The sequence below is a fragment of the Telopea speciosissima genome, chromosome 7 (assembly GCF_018873765.1).
Source record: "Telopea speciosissima isolate NSW1024214 ecotype Mountain lineage chromosome 7, Tspe_v1, whole genome shotgun sequence".
NCBI lineage: Eukaryota > Viridiplantae > Streptophyta > Magnoliopsida > Proteales > Proteaceae > Telopea > Telopea speciosissima.
The window spans coordinates 18,233,941-18,259,562 of record NC_057922.1 but is presented as its reverse complement, the minus strand read 5'-3'; the positions used below and the strand labels follow the sequence as shown (position 1 = coordinate 18,259,562).

Genomic DNA, 25,622 nt, shown 5'->3' with positions numbered 1-25,622 from the left:
GGCTTATTAAGATCTAAACTTACAAAGTTCTAAAGCAACTTTGAATAGCTTCAAGTAGACAAGTACACAAAGTCACAAACCCAGCATGCTCATCAAAATGAGAACCTAAGTGAAGATAAAAGAACAGACCTCAGAAGCAACATAGACAACATTGTCTACTGTCCGCCAATACCTAGCAGGGCGAAGGCCATTTCGATCAAGACAAGCACCCACTGTTTTTCCATCACTGGGACAAATGAATGAAAAATAATAAATAAACAACAAAAGAAACTAGAAGCTTCAATCATTAAGTAATTATTGAAAAGAGTGCTCCGATTATTATCTCAAAGGTAAAAGCCCACAAGAGAATCTTTAACACCATCCAAACAGAACCTACTTATAAATAGTACCTCATGACCCATATCCTGACATCTGACCATCCCTACTCATAGAGGAGAAATTTCGTAACACATTTGCATTGATTCTATATGTTATGGAGAATTTTAGTGATAAAAAAGAAAAATAATAAGCCCCAAGTATTCTGGTTAGCTCTGGGAATCTTCTTATTGCTTAAGCCTTCGGTTACAAGGCTAAGTGCTGTTAGAAAACCAGAGAACTGCATAGCTATACCTAATCAGAAATTTTGAAATTTGTTTGACCTAATTAAAATTTGACTTTATCTGACTAGAACATATACTCTTACGAATAGGAATCTATAACATGGTCATCAGACTCTGATAAAAATCACTTAATTAGAGATGCAGCACATAGCCATCAAGGTATTTGTAGAGTTAAGTGCTTTACTTTCATGACCATTGCTTACAATATGTATAACTAAATTCATAAGACTTGACAGGCATATGATCCAGGAGGTCTTGAAGACAATCTAGACCAAGCTAGCTACTAAGTTAACAGGGTTAAGGAAACTAAACTGCCTATGGCTCAGAAACTCCCAACCCTAACCCTCTGAAGGGCAGAACAAGAAATTTGGCTCCTTTACATAGGTAGCAGCAAGTTTGCAAAAGAATAAACAAACACCATCAACCATAGTTGCCATGGCATCTAGGTGACCCAAGACGTTGGAGGGGGCCTGGAAGCAAGGCAACACCAACAAGGCAACCAAGGCGTCACCTAGGCGTCCTTGACAACTATACCATCAAATTAAAACATCCGATTATAGTGAATAGGCTAGTTTCCTTTCAAAGTATTACCTAAATAAGAGTAAAGCAGGGCCATCCCAAGCCTCCATTTGACCCTTGTAAAAGTCATAAAAATCAACAACCTACAAATGAAAAAAAAAATATTATGACATTCATATATAATGATTTCAAGTAAAATGGAATCAACATACAGAGAACTGCAACCAAAAAGTGCAGATTATTATCATCTTATTGTTTTCAGTTGTTTTCAGTGAAAAGAAATTACTGAAAGAGATAAATGAGCATAATTGAAAAATATCTAATAAAGTGGCAACGTTGGTGATTTAAGAAAAAAAAAATTTAAGAAAATGTAGGAGAATTTGTATTACTTCCTTTCCAGAGGGCCTTCTATATTAAAAAATAAAATAAAAAAGTGCATGCCACCATGGCAAGGAAGCAAATAACAGTAGAAGTAGATGTAACTTTGCATAACTGTAACTGTCCACATAAATTACCTCTGGATATTTTATCGTCAAAGTAGGATGATTCTTGTATGCCTCTGGAACGAGAATCATGAGAGCTTCCTCTGGACTGCGGCCACTTCTTAGTAACAACTGTAAAAACCAGAGGGAACCAAATTAGACTGAGAAAGGGCTTTAAAAGATCTATAAAGCCTAAACCAGAATAAATAATAAGAGAACCATGTCAACTCCAAACAAACATATGAAATAATCTGAGAAATAAACATGTAATTCTTAGAAGAATTAGCAGATAACAGATCCAATAGAGCTTTGGAACAGTTATTATGGTGTAATAGCATCAGTTTTTTCTGTTTTTCAGAACAATAGCATCAAATGTTTAAAGTTAGGAGAAACAATGAAAGAAAGAGAGAGTAAACTCCACAGCCCATTGACATATCTTCTCTCCAAGGACGCCTATATTCTGCCATGTGGATGAACGGCAAACTGACCATCAGATAGATAACTTATCCTCTTGATTGGTCATGTATCAAACTTCAGAACTTGATTCAATCAAGTAATCCCATGTGTATTGGCATCTCCCCCAAATATTAACAGATGTTCCCATGAGTCGATGTGTGTGTGTGTGCGAGTCAGAGAGAGAGAGAGAGAGAGAGAGATTTCTTCTGAAGAGTCTTATGAACTTGTTGGGGTTTTATATTCTAATGCCTAAGAGTCTGCACTGTAACAGCAAAATTGCCATCAACATTACTCATAATCCCTTTCAGTGTGAAAGGACCTAACCGGTTACATTGACCAGAACTTCAATGAAGAGGAAAAAGGCAATTTTGTTTTCCATATATATGAAGACCAGGGGTCTACTCCCCAATATATTGACCGAAGGAACAGCAATGCTCATCTCTATACTATTTAGGGCTAGATAGGCATGTCTAATATCCAAACCTCAGTTTGACGTAAAGTCTTGTGAGATGTTGGGAACATTTATCATCATTTCTTTCTTTCTTCATTTTGAATTCTAAGCATAGTTCAAAATTTTGTCGAAATCTCGGCGAAATTTCGCTAGTTTCAAGTTTCAACACGCCCGAGACGAAACCTAGAAGCAGCATAATTTCAGTTGATATTTCACTAATTTCGGTCACAGAAAAAAATGCACTGTTTTGTCGAAATTTTGATCATTTCAGTGATTTTGATTGAAAATTCCAGTCATTTCATCCGTTTGCCCCCAGAAATGGCCAAACGAAACTCACGGAAAAAAAATGCACTGCTTCGGTCGAAGTTTCGCTAATCTAGCTAATTTCGATCTTGACTGAAATGCGAGTTTTTGAACTACGATTACAAGCTCGAGTCACTACCAAGCCAACTACAATCCATCAGACAGACATACTCATCAAGGTTTCTGTTATTGAGCTAAATTGGAGATGAACTTCAAAACTCAGCTTCAAGCCCATATCTTTAGAGATAACAAAGGAATAAATGCACATAACTTTGGGATCCTTCTTGTCTCTCCTCTGAAATAAATCTATTCCTTCCTTAAAAATGCCCATTTATTGCAAAATGTAATAACTGCTATACCACATCACCTTTTAGCACCCAGATTGTTCCTCAGTGATGACATGAAGATCAGCTTAACTCTTGGATGTGGTTTCAACTTGAATCAAATCAAGCAAACCTGCCAAACTCAAGAGATCACTTTATATTCCAAAAATTTGCTTTCCTTGGTATTACAACCATGGCATTATTCTTCGAGTACCCTTGCTATGTTACAATTGCCAACTTAAAACTTCTTGAAAAAGTCTGATACTTGAACTTCAGTATATTTTTTACAACTGTATACTTTATATTCTTTCCTTTTTTTTTAACTTTTTGGATCGACAAAAATCTCTTAGTTACTAACTGATTCATTATCTGCTTCATAGAGCTTGAAAGGACTTAGGAGTTCTTATGGAGTTATGGTTCCATCAAAGGAGAACTATTGTAACCATATCTTCATAATTTTGTATAGATATAATTGTATCAATAATTAAAATATAACAAAAGAATACAATTCTCTCAAATTCAGAGGAATATGGACCGATACAAATCATAAACAACTCTAGTTTTTCTTATCCTTCCTTCTTCCCCAGTGAATCATGCAAAGAAATATGAAATTTACAAAGGGCATGTAAAGAAAATAAACAAATTATCTCAGCAAAGATAACAGTTGTTTAGGAGGTCATACTTCAGCTGCACTATCAAGGTTCGCCGAGTCAGATGCCTTCGAGTTTCCAAAAGGACATATTTCATTTTCACGACCACGCCAAACAGGAGACTTGAGTGAAGTTTCTCGAGATTGCATCCAGTTCAAGTTCCCCTGCATAAAGTTGCCACTTCATATATATGCATACTGAAGGCATATAAATAACTATAAAGGCCAGGAGAAGAAAAGGCAAACCTGTATTGTATTGATCTCTCCATTATGGCCAAGTAACCTCATAGGCTGTGCAAGTGGCCATCTGGGGCTAGTGTTTGTGCTATATCGCCGATGGTAGATGGCAAAAGGAGATTTATAAAGATCACGCCGGAGGTCAGAATAAAATTGCCCCAGAACTTCAGAGCGAAGCATACCCTTGTAAACTATAGTTTGATTGGACAAAGAACAGAAATAAAGCTCATCACCCCACTTTTCTGACTTGGATGCTCTTTCAATCAACTTCCGACAGATGTACAGTTCCCTTTCAATATCATCAATGTTCTCTTCCTTTGAAACTTTTACAAATATTTGCTGTATGTTGGGCATGGTTTGTTTTGCATAGTAACCAACTACAGACATATTAACAGGAACAGGTCGCCATCCAAGTACCTCAAGACCTTCTTCTTTAAAGATATTTGCAATAACTGCGGAAATGTTCAAGGAAATTACTCTCAAGTTTTTTCAAAAGAAAAAGAAACATCATTACTGCATTGGTTATCAAAAATACATTCAACCAATAGGCTAATGGAATAACTTTGAGCAAGCTGATCCATGGAAAGAGAAACTTATATGCAAAAATAGACATTAAAAATTAGGAAATATGTAATCAAACGGAATTCATCATGATCTAAAAGAGGACAGAACACCAAGAAGAATTGATCATACGAGAAGCGTAAGAAGCTTGTGCAATATGTAACTGATTTTCTAAAAAAAATGTACTTCTACACTTCAACCATGTAGTCCAATCATGAGATGCATGAATCTGTTTCAATCAAACTCTAGAGGTCAAAGTTATAGCTACCAGTTTCATTGTATTGTATAGGAAACAAACTATACAAATCCTAATGATATTTAATATAGGTAAAATGTTCTCATGGTAAAACTTAAAGATATATGAACATGATATTATTCGAACTTCTTTGAAGAATTACCTTTTTTGGCTGCTTTCATAGAGTTTTCATCCTTGGGAAGAAATATCATTCCCACACCAGTGCGTAACTTATCAAAAGAAACAACCCCTTGTGTATTGGCCCAATTGTTGAACAGATCCCAAGGAATCGAAGTCATCAGTCCAGCACCATCGCCAGAGTCATTATCTGCCCCACATCCACCACGATGTTCCATGCAGCCAAGGGCTGTAAGAGCATCCTTCACAATCTCATATGATGCTTTGTTTTCTAAGTTTGCAATGAATCCAACTCCACAAGCTCCTCTCTCTGATATAATATCTTCCAAGTTTGAAACCTGATAAGAGTACCATATCAAAGTCACAAATTGGTAATAGCATACTTTAGTTCTCCAGCATAGTGCACAATACCAAAACAAACGAAATGGACAGAATTCACCATAATACACCTTAAAAATGCTAAAATTATTCAAGTCAGCCAAAAAGGGCCCATTGTGAATTGTAATGGCTCTCTGTTAATGACCCTTGTGAATCGCTTGTCATTTAAATGCTCAGGAAAATGAAATGGCTAAATATTGTCAATATTACCTGATTAGACCCATCCCCATAGGCCAGCGAGGTATAAGAGTAAGACAATGAAGAAAAAGGGGGGGGGACAGAATCCACATGATAGGGATCTGCAGGACACTTAATGAATACTGTAAGGTTCTTCATCATAGAATGTGATATTGAAGATCAACTGAAAATTGGAACCATTCATGCGATGCAAAGATACATGCAAAATCATGCTCTGGATCTTCCTGTGTTGTACTACACCTATGTCTCTAGGGAAAGAGAATATGACATCTAAGCATGTAGTACAGAGAAGGTGAGGAAGGGAGTACCAGAGATCTCGGGGTACCCAAGTTTGCTAGAGCATCTAACCCAAACACGGAAAATATTTATTATCTTCAAAAATGAAACATGTCGGAATTGTAGGCTAATATTGTGATTACAAAGTCATCCTTCATGTTTAAAGATCTCAATCGCAATTGCATGAAGGAAGCTCAAATTCCTACATGTACCCATGCCTTTACATCTCTGCTCACCCTCAACCCTCATCTTTCGGATTTTCTAAATAATATTCTCTTTTAGCTCTCTTGTAATATTACATTCATTAAAAAGATGGAACTCTGAGGTTTCCAGGATACATCTTAAAGTTACTTGATGGAAGAAAAGTACGCGAACCAGTGTAACCATACAAGCAAGGGGATGAGGATAACCTTTTTAAGCATTAAGGTTATCCATTGGTAAACATAAGGGAATAAAAAGGTAAAGAGTTACAAGATGATCAACCCACTAACATTAAGAATCAACAATATGAGTTGCTATAACTATTATAGCAGGTAGGAGATAATATCGGTAGTAGACCAGAAAATTTTATTCATCATCTAGAAATTATATATTTCTCCATGTTTAATGGAAGCGCTGCCGTGCTATAAAGAAGATGCCAATGCTTTGCTGGTGAAGTCTGAGAGAGTCATATCCTGGATCAGGGACCAAATCATTTCTGGAGACCCTTGAGCTCTAACACTAACGAACTACCTACTGACCACCTCACCTACAGAAAAGAAGGAAAACTAAAAATAAAATAAACCAACACATTGTCTTCTATTCCTATGATTACTCAACACAGACTTCGTGAAAATCCCATATATGCTACTTTACAGGCTCCCTTACATAAGCCATCCCACCAAGTATTTAATACCTCACGTATCCATTTTCAATCACCGTGACCTTATTATTTCGTAACAATTTCCACCATCTGCTTCACTCTAAACATTACAGCAGCATTGTTAGTGATTAAATTGTTGCACCAGGACTTCTTCAAATTCATATAGGGCTCTTGACACTATTAACCTTCGATCACTAATTCCAAATCAACAGAGTCGCTAAACTCGAATTACCACAATCATCAATGCCTAAATCCAAAAACCAAAATAACTATACGACCTACTGGGGATTTAACTTCCACTAACACCAACACATTATACGCCGAAAATCAATTAACAAGGTAACGAATGCCGAAGACAGACAGAATTCATGCAAGCTCTAACTCGATTCAGATAACAAAAAGCTACATACCTTCGTTTCGTTATGTCGAATGAGATCAATAGAATCCTTCGGAACAACGTCGATGCGTTCCACGTCAAGAACTGCTTTCACCGACGACCAGCTCCTCGGTAACGATCCCTGACCTTTCCGGACCCCTCCGATTCTCCGTCTCGTCCGCTTCGATTTACAACACAGACATGCGAAATCTGCGAACAAAAGTCCTCTTTGTGCCGCGAAAACTGGACTTGCCTTCACTGGTGAAGGCGAAACACCGGCTGCGAGGCCATTGGAATAGAGAAGCTGTGACAGAGGAACCATGGACTGAAGAGCCATGGTTGATCAACAAAGGAAACCCAGAGAGAATAGAAGAAGAAGAAATAGACTAAGAGGAAGAGCGGGAGATGATCGTGTGGAGAAGAAAGCACAAATGGATGTGAAGATAAAAGAGGGAGTCCCGGAACCACCCGCCTCCTCTCGCGTCTACCTCGTTCCCGTAGTGGTGGTCTACAGAACAGACAATGCTCCATTTTGGTGTATTTCTTGTGTACAGTTTTAAAGAGCTCCAACATCTGACACCGTTGATCTCTTATTTCGTAATGATCTACGGTGAAGAATGCCGGAGTTCACTTAAGAATGAGGGTGGTGGTATTTCAACTTTGAAGGAGTGTTAGATCAATGAGCGAGAGAGACCAAGAAAATGGGAGAGCGCGATTTTCGTAATTTTGACACGAGCCGGTTTACTGACGCATTTTTTACGCTGATGTCACTTACGTCAACCGGTTCCCGGTGAGAATGGAAGGCCTTGGCCACCGCTGACAATTGACATTGCGAAAGGAACGAAATCTTTGTTTTCAGATCGCATGAAGTGGGAATCTGAAAAAGACTATACGGAGAAAAAAAAAAGAATCTGAGATTGAGAAAGTCACAAAGTGTTTCTGCTCTGTTAAATCCTTTCGTGTTCCCTGTGAATCATGACCGTTCGATGCAAATCACTTCGTCGACCAAGGCAGTCAAGGGTTAGATTTTAATATACATGAAGGATTGTTTGGTACCTGGACAATAATATGCAGCGCAGCTTTAAACTGGTGAGACGGTACCAACGTGTTTGGCACCACCTTGGCTTTTCTACTTGAGGTCGTTACCCGTTACACTGTTATAGAAAGAGGATTTCATCCAACAAAATCAAGATGGTCAATGTAGGGTTTATTTGGTTCGTGTTTTGCGGTGGGGCAGTGGGTCCCACCTTCCAAGAATGGCGATATTTGGTTCGTGTTTTGCAGTGGGTCCCACCTTCCAAGAGTGGCGAGATAAAATCTGGCTTTTTCCAATTATTTGTTAAGATATTTAGGGAAATTTTCAGCGACACCCCCTCTATTGTACCGTTATATTAATGCCACACCACTAAGCACCAAAATATCAATTTTGACCCAAAAATTAACGGGATTAGTATTTATTCTGTTAATTAGTGATGTCAGCAGGTTAGATTTTTGTTAAAGACTATTTTGCCCTTCCCCTTAAAACGACTGAACCTAATCTTCTTCTTCACTCCCCATCTCTGCCACTGGGCAGTTAGGTCACCGCTGCCATCTCTCACCTCTCCACCCTTGCAGACGCTCATTTAGTCACCTCTCACCTCTCTGCAACTGAGAGAGAGATTTCAAAAACAAAAGAAAAATGGCAAAAGGGTTTTGGGGAGACAAAGAAGCTGAGACACCATCGCTGGACCTTCACAGAGCCGAGGAAGAACTAGACCCTACGACTTCTTCTTCTATATCTTCTGTTTCTTCTTTTTCTTCTTTTTCTTCTTCTGGTTTTCTAATTTTTTTTTTTTTTTATTATTATCTTTTCTTCTACATCCAAAACCCACCGATTGAAACCACCATAGCCACCACTGGATTTACCTATAGCTTTACTCGACCTTAACCGAACCCATCTCCCACTGAACTTTCTTGTTTTTTTCTCAGACCCTACTTCTCTCCATTTGTGCCTGCGGAACAAAGCCATCAAGAATTTTTTCAACACAGATCTCTGAGCTCTTGCAGCTGAAAGAAGAGGCATCTACCATCAGATTGATTTTACAGCCAAAAAAACAGAAAATGCAGACATTAAGCCAAAAAAAAACACAGGAAACAGCAGAAGAATAAAGAAGAGAAAGGGAAAAATCAGGAGAAGAACTTACCAATGGAGGAATTACAATAGAGCTTGCCAAGACTCACGACGGAGAGCTCTTCGAGGGAAGAAGAGTGATCGATGACAGCGTTCATGCCCTTGGCACCAAATTTGCAGGAATTACAATAGTGCTTCTTCAATCCCTTGCAATTGACGGTGACAGCGGCCATGCCTACATCGGTTAACTTGCGGCAAGAATGGAGCTTGAGGGTAGTGAGGTTACGGCAGTGGAGAGAGAAGAGGACAAGAGCGTCGTCGCTGATGTGGATGGGTATGCTTTTGCGAACACATTTGAGGGCGAGTGTGGTGACGGCGTCGTAGTGAGTGAAGAGAGAAGTGATGCTGGTGAGGAGATTGGATTCAGCCTTGAGGAAGAGGCGATGTCGACACTGACTCTCTACACGGAGCCAACGGCGGCAGACGAGAGAGCAGCTTTCGAGATCTAGGGAACCCAGAGACTTGAAGATGTAGGACAGGCACCCATCCGGGAGGTCATCGGCATTATCGATGGGAAGGAGATGAGCATAGGCATCATCGCCGCCAGGCATCGTTGCAGCGATTTGAGATTCCGGCTGTCGATGCCAACTGGCCCCCGCCCACAGATCAGAGAAGAAAATCAGAGAGAGAGGAAAGGCATCCGGGGGGGAATCCAACCTTACCGGAGATGGAAGAGGTGATGCAGCCATGGTATTTTCCCCTTTTCCCTGGCTCAGAGTGGACTGACCTCCATTGTTTCAGCTCCACATCATCGAGCCCCATTGTTTCAGCCATGGTTCTTCCCTGGGATTGGGTATGCGTTTGCAGCAGCGATGGTGTTGGATTTGTTGGGTGGGAATGGCAGCAGCGGCGGAGGAGCCCAGGGACGGGCGGGGTCTTGTAAAGGGTATATTAGTCATTGAACTTACACACAGTTAACCCCGTTAGTTTTTGGGTCAGAATTGAAATTTTAGACCTTAGAGGTGTGACATTAAGATAACGGTCCAACAGAGGGGGTGGCGCCGAAAATTTCCCAGATATTTATCCTAAAGAATGGACCTTATTACATCCAATCAAACACTTCCACTCGGTTCAACCATATAAAGTCTATAGCATCCAAAAAAATAAAACCACATAAAATCTGAAGTGATATATTTAAAAAAGATGTTTCGTTTCAAGAGATTCCATGTTTTTATTGTGGTTGGATGGCAATCTAAGAGTAATAGGACCAACTACGAGCAGGTTGTATTTCATACCTTTAGACTGCATTTGGTATGCATTCTTGATACATATTCTTTAAATTTTACGAACGATTTTAATCTTAAAGACTACATTTTAATTATCATCTCATAATGCAAAATTGTCCCAGAATGCATTTCACGGATGCAAAGCAGGCACCACCTTAGTTGGATGAGACACTAGGTGCGGGAGGAATTCTTACACTGGGAAAATGGAAAGATCCTATGCATGTATTGCGGTTGGACAGGGCTTTTGGGAATGAAAAGGCAAAAAGGAAAAAATGATGACCTTCGATTCTCTTCACCACCATTTGGTGAAGAGAAACTTTTCTCTTTAACAAAAAAAATGAGGTTTTATGATTTGACCCAAAAAATGATGTAATCACTCTGAAGTCTAAACTACCAGCTTGAGGAGATATTAGCGAGTCGTGCCAAAAAATAAAAAATTATAGAGAGAGAATGTGACGTGGTGAACATATGGAACCATATGACAATTATCCTCTACTCAAAGACATATGGATATAGAAAACTAATTTTTTTATTTTGTTTACGTGTGCATCTAAACGATTCTTAAAAAGCAATTCTAATGTCAATGGTTGTGTTGTATTATCCTAAAGGTAGAGGATTCTCTGAGTGAGTCATATAGGGAGCGCATCAAGGAAGTGTAACAAAATGACATCAAACATTGGAGGGTAGTGAAATTATTTAATGTGAAGAAGAGAGCAAACATTGAGGGTGCTAGTGTACCATGCTCCGGTAGCTCAAAGAATCTTTTTTATACCCTATGCTACTCGTTTTTTAATGATTTTCTTAAAATATTCATAGAATTAATCAATTACATGGTAAATAAATTCAGATTATTTCTTTATTTAATATTATTAAATTACACTTTTTTTTTTTTTTTTTTTTTTTTTTTTTTTTTTTTTGGTTGGTTTTTTGTTTTGGGGGTGGGGGGGAATAACTCCAGTATTACAAACATCAAATTGATGTCATTGGAGGTTAATAAAAATGGGGGATATACGACTTTGATGGTTGCAAAGAAAAAATCCATGATTAGTTTCCACTTATTGAAGTGCTAATTTCAATGGAGTCGGCATGTAATGGGATAAACCTAATTAGTTACAATTGACTAATTCAAATCAAATTGAGTATTTGAAATGGCAATGGATCCTTATCCTTAACAATTGACAAATTTCATGATGTTAAAATAATTTTTAAATTTTCTACAAAAAATAATAATTTGTAATTTTATTTTTTTACATTTTTAGTATGATAAATATTTTTTCTAATGAAGATAATAGATTCATTTTATATGCATACCCGAAAAAAATGTGCATGACAATAACACCTTTTGACAATGACATAATAATATGTCACAAGTTATTTTGAAATCCCTTTTATACTTCTATCTTAAACAACTTTTGGAAATAAGACAAAAGGTAATTAGAAGGAGTAGTCAAGTTCTAAGTACACCTATAGAGGTGTCATTCAGAATCAGACACTCCCATTTGTAATAGTTAAAAGGAGAAAAATTCTTTGTGAGGGAGTGTACCACCCATGCCCAAAAAAAATGTGGGGGGAGGGCACGAAATGACCGTCCCACCCTCCCCATAAAAGGCGAAAGTCCCACCACCCATGATGCTTCCGCTCACACTCTCTTTGTCCCCAGTGTACGCATATGGGCCACACTCCCCCCACAGAGAATGCTCCTCCTAGTTGGAAAGTTTCAAAATGTTCCCTTTGTAATGTGTGTTAAAAAGGGGGTTGCGTTAAAACAAAAAGAATTTATTAGGTGGCTTACATCATGATGAATTTCTTATTTTATATATAAATAGAGTAAGAGAGAGGGATAGGCAAATCGTCCGTGTGCGATAAATTAACTTGTGACACCAATTAGAGTATAGGATGGAGTATCATACAGGAGGATCGTGTAGTCATTTCCAAAGGGGAAGAAAGAGATAGACACTAGCTTACAGTACATGGCGGTCAACCAACCTTTTCCCATATAGTAAATTCTCATATATTAAATATTTCATAAACAAAATGCTTTCTTATAGTTAATAATAGTTTGAAAACCCAACTTGGTGTCTCATAAGTAACAGTTTTTATATTTTCAATTAATAAAATTCAATAACGTATCATTAGTCATAAGGGGACATGCTTTTTTTTTTGGGGGGGGGGGGGTAAATAGAGGACATGCTTACATGTGCATGATATGCATATACCACCCACACCTATCCATTTGTAACCAATAATTTAGATTAAGAAGGATGAAATGTAATTCAACTAAATTTCGCTCCCTTTACACCCCATTTCGTGCTTAAATATCAAATTGTGCATGTATGTAATTGATTAATATTTGTTTTTTTATTTTATAAATTTTCTCTGAAAGGGTATAAATACATACATATACCAACAAACAACAATTGTAAGTGAAATTGCATTATAAGAATGAAATGGATATTTATAAAAATTATTAATAAATAATTGTCTATAATAAAATAAATTTCATTTTAATCTCTATCTAGGCTTTCAAATCACGTCAAGTTTTCAATCCAAACGGAGTTGAGTTTTTGTGTTGACAAAATAAGAGTTTTCAAAAATTTAGAATTATTAAAGAGTGAATGGTAGCAGGGTACTATAGATGTGCATGAATAGACTCGAGAGATTTGATTAGATTTGAATATAAAATCTAACATAGCTATCTATACTATATTCTCTCAGTCTAGCTATCAAAATTACCACATCATTTGTCCATGTGGCTTAAAATGGTAATGGGACATACAAAACAATTTCCACCTATATATCCAATATAAATTTCCAAATTTGCATCAAGCATTGATTCTAACTTATTGCCCACAATTGCCCTACTAAATTTAATTTTTTTTGATGATAAAAGAGAAAATTTTATAACTTAAAAAGGTAAAGGACATGAGTCAACAAAAGCACAAGTGTCAGCTATTAGACGTAAGTTACTGTAACAGTTAAGTCAGTGACGCAGAGAAGAACGAGGACTTGTTAAGATAGACACCCCTTTGATACGATCCACTATGTGCAAAAAGAGGTTCAGAACTACTAATTGCCGTACTAAATTTATTTTCTTTTTGGTTTTTTTTTTTTAATCTCATTGTCGGTGTGGCTTAATCTATGAACTTTAAATTAGACTTCCAAAGTCCAAACATGGAATACTCCAACCACTCCTTAAAAAGAACTAGGGGTAGGTTTGCTTTCCTGTTTTGTCTTATGGATTACACCAGCTATCCTAAAGTAACTTATGCCATTTTCGCTCTTTTCCCCAGCTACTCTACTAATGGTAGTAATGTAAGCTTTATCTGAAAGGACGCTCAAGGAGGGGAAAACAAAGACCCATAAGAGCCCAGTAGAGGGTCCAATGGACCCGCATATTACTACACTACTACTACCTACTAGTATTACTTTAAGGGTTTAAGCCCCTTTTGTTTGCTGGATTGAGAGGGTTGAGAAACTTGTGAAGGTAGGACCGGATTGACAAGGAAACAAAAGGAAAAGAAATAATAGAATATGCATTTTGTAGTGGGGAGGGATTTAGTGGGAAAGAGAATTGAAATGGACATGGGGTGAGATTTCATGAAAAAGAAATGAGATAGGAACAGGTGAGAGATAGGCTCAAAAATAATTTTTTTTTATGAATAGTACCAAAGGTCTACCAATCCAATTTTGGTTAATTGGTAGGACTTTGAAAGTGAATGGAGAAACAGATGGGTGCCACCTCACCAAACAAGAATAAATGCTTTAAATGAACTTGTCTGAAAATTTCGCATCCCATGTATCCAAATACATACATCCTTGGTATTTTGTGAGGAAATAGTACACTTTTTCCATCCCTTTTTGCCTATCTCATTTTTATCTGACAAAAAAATGAACCCTTAGATATTGTAGGGATAGGAGGGTCGAACACACAACCTCTCCTTGGACTTAGGCTAGACCTCCACTAACTAGTTGCCACCGTTGTGCTAGAAACTCATCCTCGTTACATCAACCACTTCAATTGCTCACAAAATATTAAAAAAAGAAACTTTATTGGAGTCTATATGAATAATTATCACTTCCAATTCACGGGCACCTCCAATTCCTCCAATTCCTCTAATAGGGGGGAGTAGACCCCACCTTTGGCAGTGTTTTCGGGTAGGGGGTAGGGTGGTCATTTCCACCCCCATGTAAGGAATTGAAGGAATTGGAGGGGCCAGCGAATTGGAGGGGATAACGATTCGGGTCTATATACTCATAGCCTCATAGGGGGAAGGTTCCCTCCAATACCGTTGTGCAGTTTCATGCCTTTAAGGAGGAGTATAATAGAAAAACACTAAAACTAGAGGGATATATAAGACATTTCATAGGGGGTGTGCTATAATAATTTGAGTCTTATGAGGAATGTTCACATGCAATTTTAAGTTGACATCGTGCAAATCTACTTATATTATCAAGTGCATTCACGATGAATGCAACAAAAGTTAAAACTCATATTTTATTTTTTCTTTTGTTATTCTTCCTTCCTAGCCTTTAAATCGCAGGGATCTTACCATTTTTAATGAGGACTCAATTAAGAGAATATTTCGTTCCCTGCAAACAAATTTTTTTTTTCGGTGCTACATTCCATGTAAAAACTGATCTAGGGTTTTAAAACTCAGATTTTCCCGTGATCTAGATATTTGAGAGCTTCAAATCAGCAAGAGAAAAGGGAAAGATCTTACCAGTTTTGATTAGGAATTACACGTGGAGTTTTTATAGATAATGGCGGAAGTGGGTGAGGAGGTTGAACATGCAAAAAAGATAAATTCAAGTACTCAACACAAAAATAGGGATTAGATAAGCTCAACAGAAAATTAAGGATTAGGACAGCTGTCATAACCGTGATGACTATTTTTTTAATATATTTCTCTAACCGATATTGATCGATTCCAAGCAAAATCGAGTTTTTTGCCATTTTTGAACGATCAGAACTGGTTTTGACCTATTCATATCCATATTGGATCGGTTTCAGCCTTGACCGATCCCAGGATTAAGAACCTTGTTGTATACAGTTGTAGCTGAGGTTACAACTCATTAGTTTTGGGAATTCAAGCATGGATATAAGGATTCAAATTCTATAGATGCCCTAGATCAGTAGATCTCCACCCAACCCAATGCAAAAACTGAGGTAATTCACAGCTATTTGGACTCTCGAAATCCTTACTACTCTACAAGATTTCAAACCTGATGTTTTTATCCTAGGATTTTTTGAGTTTAGGTCATGCTCTAATAAGCCTCTTGGTAAATGAATTACAGGGATCACTTTACATATCACATCAGTAGGAAAAAATTCATTATGTGGGTGCTCTAAGAAGTCCTAACCTTCTTTTGAGTTTTGATTGTCCCTTGTCTAATTCTCAAAAGTTCTTTAAGTCAATGATTAAAAAAAAAAAAAAAAAAAAGTTTTCTAAATAATTTGAAAATGAATTACATTACGCACATGAAATGACAAGATTTTACAGAGTCCAGTTCAGGTTTATCGTACGAGAACCATTCTCGTATGTCTAAGGGCACAGAGATGGAATCCAATAGAGTGGGCGGATTTCATATGTGCGCCTTTAAGTGTAAGAGAATGGTTCTCATACGATAACATGATCCAGCCTCGATTTTACTCTCACAAGAAGAATAAGTATATTATACTAGGAAAAAAATTGTGCAAAATGCCATTTCAAAAATGAATTGCACACCCCCTCACATTTCACACTATTCATGTGAGGGGTGATATGTCATAAATGCCCCTCCCGATATTGTGAGATTCCAAAAAGATTCTCTCATTCGCCTAAAATTGCACTTGGGTAGTGAAGAGAACTCTATCCCATTATACTAAAAAGGCAAAAAAGTAAAACTATAACTTCTACCTTCTTTGATTACAACAAGATTTTTCCTTTAATTAATTTCATATCTTAGATTTAGTTGACCAGAATGATCCTCTTTTGTACTTTTTTTTTCCCCCTCACTCAATATGGTACGTAGGGATTGTTCTTAGGATTCTAGAGGATCAACTTTCATGTCTAGTGTCTGTTTGTGAAATTAATTCTATTTCAACATGAAAGCTTGCCTTAACAATACATAATAGACACACCATTACCTATCGTGCTACATTTAGATATTGGATCTTCTATTTGTCCAATCCACAACTAAAAATCAAACCTCTGATCATAAATAAGAAAAAGTGGCCATGGCTGTTTACCCAAAAAAATATATATATACAAAAGAGCACTTGAGCACTGCCATTATAAAACAATGATGGCAGTGCTCCATCAATCTCAGTCATTGATTTTCTGACATAAAATCTGAGCCATTCAATTTTTTAAAGCACAAACAAAATGGTGCACCTTCTCTTGGTTTTCCCACTTTACCTGTATTTTGCTCTAATTACACGTTCCTTTCCTTGGTTTTCCCATTTTACATTTTGACCCCTTATGGTTGACGGTGTTAGGGTGTTGTTAGTTAATAGTTTAAAAAGACAATATTATCTTTTACTAACAAATTAAAACTGCATTTCTTATTCTACCCTTTTCATCATCTTCAACCTAAAACACCTCTTTCTTTCCTCCTCCACTGCCAGCACCACCACCACCACCACTATTGCCGCTGCCTCCTCTTCCTCCTCCACCGCCAGCACCATCACCACCGTCACCGTGGATGATGATATACGAGGGTCTAACCTGCCAATGAAACTCAAATTTGATATTAACCAATTAATGACCAAACAGAAAGCTCATATTTAAGGATCCCAAAAGACGGTTTCATGAGAACTTGCACCAGAGAAACCGGAAACACCTTCTATAGATCAACTCATTCCATTTTTCAGATTGGTTGCAGAATGTGGTCTAAAGGGGAAAAATAGAGGGCACAAGCAAGTTGTTCTGCCTGGTTTGCATATGGCTTTGGAAGACCGCCACCTCCACCGCCGTTTAATTTCTTAAATACAGGTGATTTTTCTCGTCCACCGTTCTCCTCTGGTATCATTGTAGTAGCCTGATAAAAACAGAGGATGAGGGAGGGTAACAAAGAGAACCAACCCATTCTCCCTTTGAATCCTCCATTAACGATTCTGAAGATTTGCTGTTTCTAGTTTGATTAAAAAAATGACATTCTTAGATCCACTCACCAAAGATTGTGGGCATTGCTGTCGCGTTTGTTGCCATCGGCGTCGGTGCTGCGTATTTCTATCTCAACAAGAAACCCAATGGTATGAGATTCAGTGATCCGAGAAGTACCGTATTTTTCTTTAGATTTTCTGTCCCTTTGACATTAGTTCTTCAACTGGTTTACCATCAATCAGAATCGATTCTTCTTACCAAAATTCCCATCATCCATAATGTTGTAGGAAATTACAGAAAATAAAGTAAGAAAATTTAAAAAGAAAGGGGATGTTGAAACATTTATGCTCAGTCAAATATCATCTTATGATATCTAGAGAGGCAAGCAGCTCTTCCTATTCAACTAAAAATCATCATACCCAATCAAGAAATTGAGTATTCGAGTCAGAAAGTTCATCATTGGCCCCTTCAAACTATATAAAAAAGAGAAGAAGAAGCAAACAAAGGTAAACCGGATGGAGAACTGAAAACCTAATTCCATAGTTGAGTGTTAAAATCGATAATGCTATCAAGGAGAAAATTTCCAAAAGATATGTGAAGAAGAAGAGAGGGGGAGGGGGGAACAGTAGAAAAATTAGGGCTTTGTGATCTGGAATCGTAGAATAAGAAACCAGAAGAACCAGCTATCGCGATGACGAAACGATGTTCCCTGATGGATCATACGATTCGAAACCTACGAAACAATGATTCTAACTATCCATGGGAGCCTCAGTAGGGTTTCTGGTTTATAACACCACAAGCTCGAAAGATATATCGATTGTTAGAAGGAAGAAGAAAATGATGGAGAAGAAAAGAAAAAGAAGATCAACAGTGGAGGAGAAGGTTCAGCTAGGTTACCTACAGTTAGGGTTTCGTGAAGTGGAGAGGAAGAGATGGAGGTACTCCATTTTTGTTCTTGCCGGAGTTTGTAGGAGAAGGTCGGGATTGGAGGAGGAGGAGGAGGAAGAAAAAGAAGAAGGGTAAAAGGGTCTATTTACATAGATCCAAGGTTAGTGTGGGGATTAAATCAAAAGGCTAAATGGGTCATCTCACAAGGACCCAGGGTTTTAGTTTGGGGATTATGAAAATTTTTACTATGCCACATCAGCACTTAACAGACGGACAGTAACGATAGGGGTGTAATAGTAGTTATTTTCAAAGTAATGGGGAGGGGTATGTAAGGTGGGAAAACTAAGGGGAGGAAGGTGTAATTAAGGCAAAGTACAGGTTAGGTGGGAAAACCAAGAGAAGGTCACCATTTTGTTTGTGCTTTAAAAAATTGAACGGGTCAGATTTTATAACAGAAAATCAATGACTGAGATTGATGGAACACTGCCATCATTGTTTTGAGCGCTGCGACCTTTGAGCCATTTTTTTGATAGGTACTATGACAATAACACTTTTGACTTGAGAGCTACATATCGGCACTAGAGATGTTTTCAAACGCTTGTTCACTCTATAAGATGCAAAGTTCAGGTGTACCCTCTTTTGGTGCAGACTTCCATATCTTCTTTGCATGTGAATTGGAGAGAGAGAGAGTCTAAGGTTGGGTAGAACTTTTCTGATAGCTAAAACTAAAATGCTGTTCTTGAATCTATGTATTTGAGTCATAAGAATATGATTATCACTGCACTGCTTGTCATAATCAAAATCACTATAACATTGAAAGAAGTTCATCGTTGTGGGACTCTGATGCTCCAAATTAAGATTGAAAAGAATGCTGGAAAGTGATTTAGGTTCTATCAATTACGGATTGAGCTCTTCTCCAGGAAGCCCAACACCCCTAGGGAGCATCCAGCCGTTGGGCTGTGCTGCACACATCTCTAGGCATGTGCCAAAATGTGTGCGACATAACCCAACTCTTGGATACCCCCTAGGCACTCCCTAGGCGCTGAGCTCCCTGGAGAAGAGCCAGATCCATCAATTACATAGGAATTCAGCTGTTAGAGCATCACTAGCAAGTATCTACAAAAATAACCCTTGAATTCTCATTAAATATTCTTATTTAAATCAATTTCACTTCCTTTCAATTTTTTTGTTTCTTGCAATCCAATAGAGCCAAAAGGTGAATCTTAGGTAAATCTTATGGGTAAGAATCTCTGCTTGGTTGCATGGTCTCTACACCAGCGTCTGGGCCAATGGGAGAGCATGTCGCGGTATCCATTCAGGGGGTAAGAGCGTGATTTCATGGTGCCTTGTGAGAAGAGAGCGTAGGGAGCGCAACCAAGTAGGGATCTTTTTTCCAAATCTTATATTAAAAAAAAAATGAAGTTTTACCCTAAAAAGATGTACTTGTTGAGGCATTACATTAATATGAGCTTTTGGTAAATCCTCAATTGTGTTCAAAGCATGGTTGGAAAACAAGGTTTTCTGACTCGACTCGTCTTTCAGAAAAACCTGGTGACTCATTCTTGTCAAACACAATCAAAGCGAGTCACGCTTTTTAATTTTTCTTTAAGACAATAAATATGTATAAATTAGTAAAAAAAATACAGAAAAAAATAAATTCAAGGAATCATATATCAATGTGTTTTGAGTTTATAACATTGAACAAGAGAAAGGAGTCCAAGAGTTGAGGATTTCTTACTAATTTAAAATACGGGTTTACTATTTTATTCGACTCATATTCTAAGTGAACCGGCTTTATGGTTTCTTAAAAAATGACTAAACTCGTTGAGTTTGTCATAACTCAAGTAAAAATACCCAGTCTTATTTGACTTGGACGATTTATGACATAGTCTCGTCATTTTTTACTTAGACCTAGTCTACACGACTCTTGACCTGATTTTCTAAAATTTTGATCGACTTGGGCAACTCGCTCCAATCAAAACTTGGTTTTCCAACAATGGTCAAAAGGTGAAAAGGGCTATTATTCTTTGTTATATCTATCTCACCTGTTTACTTTATAGAATGTAGGATAGACCGTGTGTAATGACTTCTTGGTTGATCAATATTCTTGATCATCCACTTATGACAACAAGTAACAAAGCAATGGAATTCATGTGCCTTGTGTAAGACCAACTGTGGGTCATGCGCTTCATGCTTCATTCGTCATGGACCAAAATTGAAGACATCTCTAGAGTTAGGGTTTTTGCTATGTAATTTGTATATATTTTGTAAAATCCTATGTATTTTGATTCTCTTACTATGGACACCTAGTACATAACCAATGAGCTAAATGAATCTACATTGACATACCTTAGTTTAGGATTTTTTGGTAAACTTACATGGGGAGTTAACTTGATCGAATTGAATGGTTTTGACTTAAAACATATTAGAACATCTTTGCAATCTAAGTTAATCAAAATTGGAATCAAAATTATCACAAAGAGATATTTGGTTGCTTAATTGGCTTGTCAGATAATCAACCGGATCCATTTGAAATAGACACGACAAAAGGTAGCAACTTCAAGTGATTTTTCCTTTTTTTGAAAGAAAGACGCTATATGATTGCGTGTGAAGAAGTTGGTTTTCCAACAGCAGAGAAGCAAGAGCTGAACAAGTTCATGCAAGCATACACTTCAATTTAGAGTATAGAGGAGTCTCTGGAACTCATGAGTCCTAACACTTTAATTAGTTTTACCTAAAGTTATATCTTGAGAGCAAAAAGTGAGAGACACTTAACCTCTGGTGATATATATTTCTGGCAAAGCAATCGGTCACGTTGGTTAGCGACTACGAAACAAGGTTTTAGTAATCAGTATTAGTATCGGTATTTGCTTCTATGAGGGGCCAGCAAGGGGCACTAGGCCCACTTATTGATAAGTACCTACAACTACTACTGCTATAGTCAAGAAGATGGGGGGGTGGGGTTAGAGTCAATCACTCGATCCTTTAGACTTACACCACTCTCAAAGGGTGGAGGCCTGTCACTAAGCTAGAAACTCATTCCTGGGACCTTTAAGTGTTTATGAGAAGATAATGGGTCACAACAATACGAAGCCTTCTTTAGAATTTTAATTGTCGGGGCTCAAGAAGTACCCCCTCTTCCTACTTCAAGAATTTCTTTAACTTTAAATTTAAACTATAAAGATTCTAAATTAAATATTTTGATTGGGCACATACAATTTAACCCTCGTACTTATTAGAAGTAGACTTTTGGGAATCAAGAAGTAGGAGCCCAAGTCCAGGGTTTAAGAACTTGGAATCGAACACAGGATCAACCTCCATCAAGTAGTTGAAATTGATGAGAACTCTAAAATTTAGAATCAGAAAGAAGAAATAAAGATTTCCTACAATTTGATGTGTCGTACAACTCCCATCCAACCATGGAACGCCACGTGGAGGTACTGAGACCAAACCCGAGGACCAAGCCGAGTCACTGGAGGCCGGTCTGAGCCGATCACCCGGAGAGGTAGCAGCACCTCCATCACCCTCGTGGCTGAGCACCACGACCAAGCATTCAGCTCGCCGAGCACCAGGTGTGCGGCGCTAAGCTAGACATCGATTAAAGAAGAGGATATCCCCCGTCTCTAACTTGGCCGGGCTCCGTGGCCGAACATCAGGCCTGCCGAGCCCTGAGCTAAGCTCGCCCAAATCAGCCATAAGCGGAGCGCTTGGGCTCAGCCGAGCTCACACCGGTGGACGGGAACAACTCCCACACCGCGCTGGCCGAGCATGAGGCCGAGCCCTCCCCAGAAGCATCAATAACGGTTCACTGAGGATCACGGAGCCACATCAGCACACCCCGACAATCACAGGATACAGTCACACTCTCACAAGGACTCTTACGTCTTTAGGAGTCCGACTCCGAAAATAACTCTCCATTCCGCTCCGCGTGGAAGAACCCCACCAACGGAGGACTCTTACCATAGAAGGACTCTTCCAACCGCCTCATCTCATCCTATAAGTACCCAGGTATGGAGCTCAAACGCTCAACTCACTTTTCACTAAGCTGTTACGCTGTTGCGACAGAGACCTAACTTGAACGTCGAAGAGTCTTAGGCCGGAGCCACATCGGCTCTCTTGTGCTCACTTGATTTTTACAGACTTATCCATGGACGAACCGGACATCAGAGGTTTTTACACGCAACACAATTCATGATTATTTTAAAGTATTTTATTCAATAAACTTGGTGATCTTGTTACAAGAGATAAATTTCATTGATATTCTACTAACTGAAAAAAATAAAGATCGGACATGAATTATGGACAACTAAAAAAAAAAAAGATCCGATTTTGATTCCTCCAACCAGGAGTCCGACAAATCTAACCAAACATGACCTAACTCGTAATCTCGTTGGGAGTTGCACTGCGACCATTGAGTATTCACTCATCCGTTGACTCGCCGAGTCATTCCCTAACCCCAAAAACAACTGTTTGCGGGGTCTCCCACATTCTCTCGCTCCCAATTCTTCACTTCTCCTTTTCTAATTTCACCCCATCAAAGCTGATCGGAGATTGACGTAATTTGCCGGAAAATTTCCCATCAAGGCTCACTGTTACTGCGATTCAATCGTAACCATCATTGTTGGTACCTTGGTATGGTAGAAATCCCTCTTTTTTGTTTTGTTTTTTTTCCTTTGTATCTCTTCCTAACGTTGCTTCAGCTTTTTCCAGAGTTGAAGGGGGACGAGTGGACTGAGAAATAATGGGGAGGAAGACGGTGAAGAAGGAGGCTGATAAGTGTGATGTTTGGTGGTGGTTGGTTAATGGGAGTTATGCGATTTCATTCCTTTGCATCTTCATATTTGCGTTGTTGGTGCGGGTGGGGGTTTCCTTCCATCCCTACTCAGGTGCTGGAGATCCGCCCAAGTATGGTGACTATGAAGCGCAGAGGCATTGGATGGAGATCACCCTTAACACTGCTACCAGGGAATGGTACCGCAATAGCACTACCAATGATCTCCACTATTGGGGCCTTGACTACCCTCCCCTCACTGCCTACCAGAGCTATGTGCATGCTCTCTTCCTTAACTACTTCCATCCTGATTCTGTTGCCCTTTTCACCTCCAGGGGTCATGAATCCCCTCTTGGACGAGTTCCAATCACTTTCTGAATTCTTTTATGCTTAATTACATAAAATTTTTATTTTTTGGGGATAAGATCTTAGAAGCTCTTCTTTCCTGCAGAAAACTTCTCATGAGATGGACAGTGTTGTCCTCCGATGCCCTCATTTTTTTCCCTGCAGTTCTATTTTTCATCATGGTCTACTACACTGGTCGCCGCAGTGGCTGCAAAGAAGACATCGCATGGCATCTTGCTATCATTTTGACGAGCCCATGTCTTATTCTAATTGATCATGGCCATTTTCAGGTCTGAAGGAATTGTGCATCAAAATTCAAGTTTCTACTTCCAGCTTTTTTCGACTTTATATACTATGCATCAGGAGAAGAGAGTAAACTTATATGGGTTCCTTGCCAGTACAACTGCATTAGTTTGGGCTTTACAGTTGGAGCTGTTGCTGCCATCTTCTCTGAAAACAATTTGGTAGCTTGTTTCTTGTTCAGCCTTGCACTCAACCATAAACAGGTTTGTTTCTTTCTCTAGTGCTGCGGGAACCACTTTCCTAGATTTTATTTGTTTCTATCCCCCTTTTATAGTTCTCTAGTTTATGCATGGTTGAATTCACATGGTTTATGAACTTAGTTAGTTGAAATGTTTTGGTTGGCTTTGAAGTTCAAGTTCTAGTGCTTGAAAGACTTGCTCACTGCCTCAATCATTAAATGGGTCAAAGGACCCTTTGTTGGATAAATCTGGCAACAATATGAGTAATGTACATCATATGTCACAATTTCATGGAGTTATGACCTTATCCTTACGTGCCTTTTATAAATATGTAAGTAATTATTCTCTGCAGTGATCTATATTTGGGTGTATTGTCTTTGGTTTGTTGCAGATGAGTGCATATTTTGCACCTGCATTTTTCAGCCATCTCTTGGGGAAATGCTTCAAGTCTCGGTATCCACTGCTTGAGGTGTCAAAACTGGGGTTGACTGTTATAGGAACATTTATTCTTATCTGGTGGCCTTATCTTTATTCAACAGAAGCTTTTATGGAGGTAAGGCCAGAATGGAATCCCATCATGTTCTTGTTTGTACTCTCTTTCTCTAATATATATATAATCTTTGGTTGTTGATCCTTATATTTTCTTCCTGCGATATATTAGCTGTGGCGATTTATGTTATTAGCCTGATGGATGACATAGGTTCTCTTCCGCCTGGCTCCTTTCGAGAGAGGGCTATATGAGGATTATGTAGCTAACTTTTGGTGTGCCACATCCGTGCTTATAAAATGGAAGAAATTATTCACAACCCAATCACTGAAGCTTGTCAGCTTCAGTGCAACTGTTCTTGGTATTCTTCCCTCCATGGTTCAGCAGCTAAGATCTCCAAGTGATCAGGGTTTTCTATATGCACTATTTAATAGTTCATTTGCATTCTACTTATTCTCATTCCAAGGTATGATCTATGAAATATCTTTCTTTCTTTTTAAGTTTTTTTCCCTTGGACTTCTTTTGGGAATGTTTTCTGACAATTAGCTGCAATTTTGGCCATGGAAAAAATAACAGTTCATGAGAAGTCTATCCTGTTGCCTCTATTACCGGCAAGTCTGTTGGCTTTGGAAGAGCCTCTTCTTTTCAAGTGGTTCACATTTTATGCCATGTTCTCAATGTATCCCCTTCTTTGCCGTGATCATCTGATTTTACCATACAGTGCTCTACTTGCGCTGTTCCTCCTTATTTACTATTCGCCAGGTGGCAGACAAGGTGGAAGAGAGGTTTATCTCCCCAAATGGGCAGAGTTTGTGATGTCCCTACTTCTCTTGTGCTCTGTTTTACTCCATCTCATCTACTTGACATTTTTACCTCCAGAGAAGTATCCTTTCATCTTTGAGGCCATGATTATGCTTCTTTGCTTCTCTCAATTTGTTTTGCTAACTGTTTACACAAATACAAAGCAGTGGAGGTTGTTGAACAGCCTTATTTGGATGGAGAAGGAAAAGAAACTTGTTTGAGTTCCATACGTCAATGTGCATGTGTGTGAACATATTTGAGGTTTAAATTAAACTAAGTTGTTCTTTAGTGTTACATGTGTTTTCATTGTGTATTTTGCATAGA

At 38.4% G+C, this 25,622-nt stretch overlaps 2 protein-coding genes across 3 annotated transcripts in view; one reads left to right on the top strand and one right to left on the bottom strand.

The window, feature by feature from the left end:
* The window catches only part of LOC122668165 (ferredoxin-dependent glutamate synthase, chloroplastic), an 82,870-nt gene extending 75,377 nt beyond the window's left edge, over window positions 1–7,493 (bottom strand). Inside the window, exons 1-7 of the mRNA XM_043864760.1 lie at window positions 7,078–7,493; window positions 4,979–5,291; window positions 4,029–4,471; window positions 3,816–3,947; window positions 1,634–1,732; window positions 1,191–1,261; window positions 130–226 (exon numbers count right to left, since the gene is read on the bottom strand). Coding sequence (XP_043720695.1) covers window positions 130–226; window positions 1,191–1,261; window positions 1,634–1,732; window positions 3,816–3,947; window positions 4,029–4,471; window positions 4,979–5,291; window positions 7,078–7,380 — 1,458 coding nt within the window. The 5' untranslated portion in view covers window positions 7,381–7,493. The remainder of the gene's footprint in view (window positions 1–129; window positions 227–1,190; window positions 1,262–1,633; window positions 1,733–3,815; window positions 3,948–4,028; window positions 4,472–4,978; window positions 5,292–7,077) is intronic.
* A 15,429-nt stretch (window positions 7,494–22,922) lies between these two features.
* LOC122670143 (probable dolichyl pyrophosphate Man9GlcNAc2 alpha-1,3-glucosyltransferase) lies at window positions 22,923–25,589 on the top strand. 2 transcript variants are annotated; one of them, XM_043867120.1, is made up of 7 exons: window positions 22,923–23,044; window positions 23,123–23,538; window positions 23,634–23,818; window positions 23,927–24,034; window positions 24,402–24,563; window positions 24,711–24,963; window positions 25,074–25,589. In XM_043867120.1, exons 2-7 carry the CDS (start codon window positions 23,154–23,156, stop codon window positions 25,517–25,519), a joined length of 1,539 nt encoding a protein of 512 aa, XP_043723055.1. In that variant the 5' UTR covers window positions 22,923–23,044; window positions 23,123–23,153; the 3' UTR covers window positions 25,520–25,589. The 2 variants fall into 2 exon arrangements, with proteins under 2 accessions (XP_043723055.1, XP_043723056.1); XM_043867121.1 differs by having other exon boundaries at window positions 22,951–23,044; window positions 23,113–23,538.
* The last annotated feature ends 33 nt before the right edge of the window (window positions 25,590–25,622 follow it).

Coding starts and splice junctions, on each gene's coding strand:
- LOC122670143 (XM_043867120.1), top strand. CDS start 23,154: ATGGGGAGGAAGACGGTGAAGAAGGAGGCTGATAAGTGTGATGTTTGG. Junction 23,819..23,926: donor TTGATCATGGCCATTTTCAG/GTCTGAAGGAAT, acceptor GTTCCTTGCCAG/TACAACTGCATTAGTTTGGG. Junction 24,564..24,710: donor CAACAGAAGCTTTTATGGAG/GTAAGGCCAGAA, acceptor TGGATGACATAG/GTTCTCTTCCGCCTGGCTCC.